The sequence below is a fragment of the Benincasa hispida genome, chromosome 5, assembly GCF_027475165.1.
Source record: "Benincasa hispida cultivar pf3 chromosome 5, pf3_genome.v1.1, whole genome shotgun sequence".
Classification (NCBI taxonomy): domain Eukaryota; kingdom Viridiplantae; phylum Streptophyta; class Magnoliopsida; order Cucurbitales; family Cucurbitaceae; genus Benincasa; species Benincasa hispida.
In genome coordinates, this window is record NC_143482.1 from 67149890 (window position 1) to 67156891 (window position 7002).

The 7002-nt window shown below is 31.5% G+C and overlaps 1 protein-coding gene across 1 annotated transcript; it reads right to left on the reverse strand.

The window, feature by feature from the left end:
* Positions 1 to 3058: 3058 nt before the first annotated feature.
* Positions 3059 to 5857, reverse strand: LOC120077180 (GDSL esterase/lipase At2g04570-like). The gene is made up of 3 exons (XM_039031085.2): positions 5355 to 5857; positions 4465 to 4954; positions 3059 to 3754 (listed from the first exon to the last, which is right to left on the reverse strand). Exons 1-3 carry the CDS (start codon positions 5724 to 5726, stop codon positions 3561 to 3563), a joined length of 1056 nt encoding a protein of 351 aa, XP_038887013.1. The 5' UTR covers positions 5727 to 5857; the 3' UTR covers positions 3059 to 3560.
* Positions 5858 to 7002: the final 1145 nt, after the last annotated feature.

Genomic DNA, 7002 nt, shown 5'->3' on the forward strand with positions numbered 1-7002 from the left:
TAAAAAAGAGCATAGCTCAACTGGCATCAAACACGTACTATAAAATTAGTGACCTATTAACAACTTTAGACTCGAGGACTGAAGAATCCTTAATTAAGAGATCCATGAGCGGAAGCGACGGATCATCCCAAATCCCATTTGTTCAGAATTCATAATTTTACAGAGAAACAAATAGATCATGCATTTAATTAGGAATTTACAACATGCTTTAATAAATTAGAAGAGAAAAAGGGAATAGGAAGCTTACCTTGGAAAAATCTAACATCTTCACGTATCCTCTTCATTGTAAAAATAACGAACAATTTAAAAACCCAATTGGTCACCACCACTTGGAAACCACTGTATTTTCAGGCAAAGAACCCAAAAGGTGTGAGCTCTGACTATTTTGGATTTTTTAGGAAAGGGTTTGATTGAGAGAAAGAGATGAAGGAGGATGAAATTTTTCATTCATAGAATTGTTTTGTGTATACTACTTTTTCTTTTCTTTTTTTCTTTGCATGAAGAAGAAGAATGTCAAGAAACCCTCAACTTCTCACTTTTGATATGTGGAGAGAATTAAAGGGGAGGGAAGTTATTTCCTCCCTTTAATTTAATTAAAAAAAAATCAAAATCTTATATATATATATATAAAATAAAAAATTTATTATACATATACACATAACTATATGTTATATCATGTAGAACAATATAACCTATGGTTTCAATTATCTCTCACAAATGACTTTTAATATAAATCACATTTACATTAAATTCAACTACATGAATTCAATTCATATAATTAACATTTGAATCATATTCAAATATTTATTTCTTTTAAAAAACATACTTAATATAATGCAAATACATTATAATAATTATATCATATATAACTAAACAGATAATTAATTATATCATATACAATTAATTCCCTCAATTAATTTAAACAATTCAAATTAATGCAAAAACTGATTCTTATTTATTCCCGTCGAGTTACCGATGGGAGCTCGTGGACCTGTAGCTTGAAGCTCCAACGGTACGTGAATAATTAATTAAACTCTTTAATTAAATTATTCACTATCCGTTATCTATCAGATACTCCACTAAAAAACAGCAGCTGCACTCTTCGCACTGCAAATATATTTCTATATCCATTGGATATAATCAATCAACAATACGATGACCCTTCACAAATTACTCGTAAGTATAACTGAGCCAAAATTATCATTTTGCCCCTGTAGTTATATCTATCTTCTTAAGTACCACTGATCCCTCTAATGAATAATAAATCATGGTCCAATTATGATTAAACCACCAGGAGAGGGTGTGGCGCCATATTGTTTAAGCCCCAAAATCAATCATTAAGGGAGCAATTTATCTATTTGCCCCGACATTGGGGAAGGAGTGAATTTCTTCTTGTGTAACTGTGTTCCCAGCTCCCCAATCAGTCAATCTCCAAAATGATAGTCATGTTGAGTCGGCGATCTGACCACTCTCACCCATAAAATCAGAGGACTGCCTTTACAACTCATTCAAGATTTAGGTCATGTTACCTATGGTCATCCTGGTGAAATGTAAGTCTCTATTATGAACAGCATTATATAATGAGACTAAACATTTCATAGTCTGGTCTTATATGAACTCCATTGTATAGAATATCCCTGCTCACATGTCTCCATATGAATGATCAAAATCAAATAATTTGTAGCACTTTACAACATTTGTAACATATACAAAGCGGGCCATACTCGTAGTGTCACTAGGATAAGGTATCCAACCTTATCCATCTACTACAGATCATTTAGGTTATCACTTAAACATGATCCACCTGTATGTCTCTACATACATGTTTACAGATCATTTAGGTTATCACTTAAACATGATCCACCTGTATGTCTCTACATACATGTTTAAGCTACAAGATAACCTTGGATGTTACTTTATTGGTTGGTGGTCAACCCAACTAATTTTGAAATAAAACATCATATATTTTATTACATAAATAAAATGTTTGTATATTACAATTATAAACTATGGAACCCTACGAGATTTACGACATCAACCCCAACAAGGATTTGAGGACTTTTAGAAAATAAAATGAAAGCTAAAACTTTAAATTTTAACATTAATATTATAATGGTAATTTCTTTTTAGTTCAGCAACACGTGTAGTGTGACATTCGACCTTTAGATCTCTTGGTGGAGAGCATAAGCCTATTTGGAATAATTTTTTAAATGTTTCAAAATTTTCTGATATAAACTCTATACATACTTAAATCATTTGAACCATCCTGAAGTTAACTTTTATTGTATATGGACAATAGTTTGATTGACATCAAACTTCTTGAAATGCCTTGAGTGTGATATTAGACGTTTCAAAAGAATGGTCTCGCTACCCAGTCAATGAATTGAGGTCATTATATTCATATTTACGTTATTGCATTATTTACGATTTTGGTCTTAGGATTTAGAGAAATGCATCATATAAACTCTCTACTCTAAAGGCGCTTCTAGTTTGTAATATGAAAAATTCACTTTAATGATAAATTGTTCTCCCTCCACTTATTGACGTAGTTAACATACTGTTGGTCAACCAAGTAAATTTTTATGTCTACTATTTTACATTTTTTGTTTCTTTATTTCTCGATCTCATAACAAAACTCATTTGCGAGATATGGTCTTTTGGTGGAAGAAGGCATCTCTTCTGAATATATTGAATCAAGATAATTAAAGACCTCACCGCCTTTTTCTCCTTACTGTTATTTTATATCTTTCCATTCAATTGAAAAATGATTATTTTAATTAAAACACAAGCTTAGTACATTCAATATATTTTCTAACTAATAATCAATAATGGAGAGACTTTTTTTCCCTCTTAGTTGAAACATAGGTGAAGATTTAAACTTCGGATCTTCTGGTCAAGAATATATGTTTATCTTCAGACAAAAAAAAAAAAAAAGAAGAAAGAAAAAATAGTCTAATCCTTGTCGTTGTATATCTTATCACGTTACGTCTAACAAACCATGTATCTTATGTTACATATAACAAAACATGTTAAATGAAGCAATAAACCCACACATCAATTTCACAAATAACAAAGCTTGGGATTTACTAGTATATCAAAATTCTTAAGCCCAATGGGCGAAGGATAAACAAATCCAATCAAGCTCTTGAGCTAGCTTCTAAGCTAGTTAAACTAGGCTTCTTTTATATAATACGTATATATATTTAACTTATATGAATATATATAATATATAGTACAAACTTATACTATTTGATACATAGAATTAAGCTAGAAGGGAAAGTCTATACTACTATGCTATGCTAGATGGGGCGATTATATTTTTGGTAAAACACCGTAGATTTTGAAATTGATCAAAACAAGAATAGTGTTTTGAACCTTATTCAAACAATAGAATTGTTTTGTCCAAGGATATAAAAATCTCTCTCCAAAAGACGTATTTGATCAAATACGACTAGTAAAAAGACAATTTTCTACCCTTCCAAAAGCATCCTATTGTGTAAACAAGTTTGAAAACAACCATGTTTTCTAATACAAGTTTCAAAACCTCCAAAATTATAGAATCAAAGAAACTGGGAAAGTACATTTTTGACCACATAATTAGAGACGAGTTGGTTGGTTCTTTGAGTTGGATGAAATGAGTCCCAAAAAATGTACTTGTTTGCATCTGTGCAAGTAAACATGCTGTTCCGATTGCAAGCATATCCCATTTCAAACATCCCCGTAGCACAGCATGCCGTTGATGTCACATCAAACCCTGTCCAAAAAAAAAAAAAATAAGACAGCGTATTTAAATGCTATTTTCGTCAAATAATACTTGGGCGGTACGCACCCCCATCTCCGTGCATATCCTTCAATCAAAAACATAAAAAATATTTTATATTCATCTGGCCCACGTTATTTTATATTTTCAAAGGAAAAAATATCACATTTTATAAGTACAAAGACAAAAATAAACTAAAGTTGAAGGAAGGATGATTTAAAATGAACATTTTGAAAGTTTAAGAACTAAAATAACTAAAGTTTTAAAAGTACATATACCAAAATGAACCCTTTCAAAATATATGGAATAAAAAAATTATTTAAACCTTAAAAATACTTCCCTTATGATTTGACAATGAAATAATTGTGTACACATTAAACTTTTGACATGTGTTTATTTATTTTTTAAAAAAGAACAAGGATTAAGTGTAACCTAGATTGCTGCATTTAACTCTTGTGCTCCCCACATCTTTACCACACAAAGAAGAAGTTAGAAAAAAAATATTTTTTAAAATAAAAATGTCACGTGACAACATTTTATTAGACTATATTTGGGATGCACCTAAGGAGCACCCAAATTTTTCTCTTTAAAGAAACTCTTTATGCCCTTTAACATTTTGTTGTCAAATTCAAATTTAAATAATATTCTAATTCTTTGAGGTTGAAAATTAAATATACCGTAGCCTATTAGTTTAAGCTCGTTACCGTAGAGAGAAGGCTTTTTGATCATGCTCAAGAGAATGTAGTAGGGATTTGAAAACACCAACTCGACATCGGGAAGGTCCTTGTTAAGTTTCACAGTCAAAGCCTTGAGTTTGTTGTTGAAATCCATGGCAAGATTGTTGTAACTCTCCAAACAGTCATTGCCTCCAAAAAGGTTTCTTGTTCTTTCCAATGGCAAGCACCCCATCGGCGGTAGTCCACCAAGGGAGATTTTCCGAGCGCCGAGGCTGTGGAGCTTCTCGATAAACCCGCCCGCGATCCCGACGAGAAAGTCTTGGTATTGTTGGATGTTGTATTGTGATGAACGGCCTGGCATTGTGTAGTAATTCTCCAAAAAGTCATTGGTTCCTAAGCTCATAACATATAGAGCTTCTTTTATTGTTTCGTTTGCTGTGGATGAGCCTTCATATGCTATCAACTTTGCTTGATACTCCTTGTAGTATTCGAGTTGCTTCCATAATGGTATCACTGACTGCGATTATTAGAAACTTTTTATAAGCAACCACTTTAGTTTCTCTTCTTTTTAACTCAAAGTTATGACAAATATTTCAAGAAATAATGTAGTTTTGTGATGAAATTAAGATAAAAAAAACTGACATTAAAAAAGCCAGAAAAAGAACCAAATTATTCTTTTTAGAATAAAGTATAGAAACCAATATAAACGGGTTGAAAATACAAGAACCAAAATAGACATAAACCTAGTTATAAAAAGACTCAAATAAAAAAACTACATGGATGAAATAGACTTTCTACCCAACAAAATAAATACAGCATAATAATAATTATTTAATAAAACTCAAATTTTATTATGTTTTTTGAAAAGAAAATAAAACAAAAGAACGAAAAATGTTATCAAACGAGTCAAAAATTACCAAAACGTCCGAAGTGGCATTGTCATAGCCAGTTCCAGCAGAAGCAAAAGTGACTCCAGTGGCCAAATCCGAGATGTTATAGGTAGGATCCAAGTAAGCTGGAATAGTTGACTTCAACCCAAATGCCTCAGAAATGAAATCCGTCGGAATTCTCCCATTGGAAAATCTCCCCGTCGCCTTCCCACCGGCAAAATCCCGACCATATGGCAAGAAATTGCTTCTTGCAATGGTGGGAATGAAGTTGTTATTTCCAGCATCGACCGATGAGTCACCGAAGACGATGACCGCTGGAACTTTTGCTTCAATTATCGTCTTCGGAGACGAAAGGAGGGAGACAATAGTGAGAGAGCATAAGAAGACCATGTATGCCATAACTTTGGTTTGGTTATGTGATTTTTGGTGAATCAAAAAACAGAGTGTAGCTGAAAGTGATGAGGGGGAGCAATGGAATAAATAAATATGGTTGTTGGGATTGGAGGGGGAAATAAATGAGAGCTTGAACTGAAACTATTAAGTGTGGAGAAGTTGTTGGGGGAGTTTTAATTGTTACTAACAAACATTAAATGGAATCATATTCATATATACATACATACATTTCATATTCTCATTAACATTCTAATCTAACGACAAATTCTCTTGTTATTTCTATTGAATTAAGTTACAAGTTTAATCTACAAAGTAAGGTTACAAGTAATTAAAATTTTCAAATTTGTGTCGAGCATATTTGTTTATTTTAAAAAATATTGAACATGTCACGGATCGATTAAAAACAAAGCTGAACATTCTAAAACTATATTAAACGGTGGCAAAGTTCAAAAACGTATTAGACATATAATTGAAATTTAAGAGTCATATTAAACAGTTTTTAATAGTTTAAGAATTTATTAGACAAACATTGAAAGTCAAGGGATTTAAACGAGGAAGAACGAGGTACTTGTTCTAAAATCTGGATACATAAATTACAACTAATTCAGAAGTTCTTACTATAAATAGACCTGAACGAATTTTTGGACGAGTAATTCATTTTCGATAAATAACTCAAATTTTAAAGACTAAATTAATTTTCTTTTGAAATCTCAAGAATCAAAATGATGCCAACCTAAAAAATTATGGACCAAAGGTATATTATGCTTTAATTGTACATGATGCATTCTAAGTATTATCAAGATTGACTTTTGAAGAAATTGATATTAAAACATATAATTTTGGAGTGCTTCCTTACCTAATTTTACCTATTTTTTTTAATGATCCTTTTTAAGTGTTTGAAATTAAAAGTTTTGAAGAAAGGCAATAAATGGATTTCTAGAAAAAAGGAGAGCCAAAAAAAGGGGATGATTAATGAAGTTGGCAAAATATAAGTAATTAACATGAGCCTCACTTTCACTTTCCTTCCCAACCACCTTAGGCTCATAAACGACACGTCGTAATGGACAAATGAAGAAATATAGGAGAGTTCATTTATTGATGTGGTTGGAACCGCCCATGATAACGACAATATCATGGGTGTCGGATATGAACAGAAAAGGGGGTGCATATGGGCCTCCGTGATTGCCTTATTATTTATATATACCATACAAATATACACATTAATTTATACTCATTTAAAATTATTGTATTTATTTACATATACATATTTTTTTTTAAAAAA

What these genes read in the sequence shown, in the direction of transcription:
- LOC120077180 (XM_039031085.2), bottom strand. Translation starts at nt 5,726, where the DNA reads ATGGCATACATGGTCTTCTTATGCTCTCTCACTATTGTCTCCCTCCTT. An exon ending in ATGCCACTTCGGACGTTTTG is followed by an intron (nt 4,955 to 5,354) that starts GTAATTTTTGAC and finishes TAATAATCGCAG; the next exon opens with TCAGTGATACCATTATGGAA. An exon ending in CAAAAAGCCTTCTCTCTACG is followed by an intron (nt 3,755 to 4,464) that starts GTAACGAGCTTA and finishes TTTTTTGGACAG; the next exon opens with GGTTTGATGTGACATCAACG.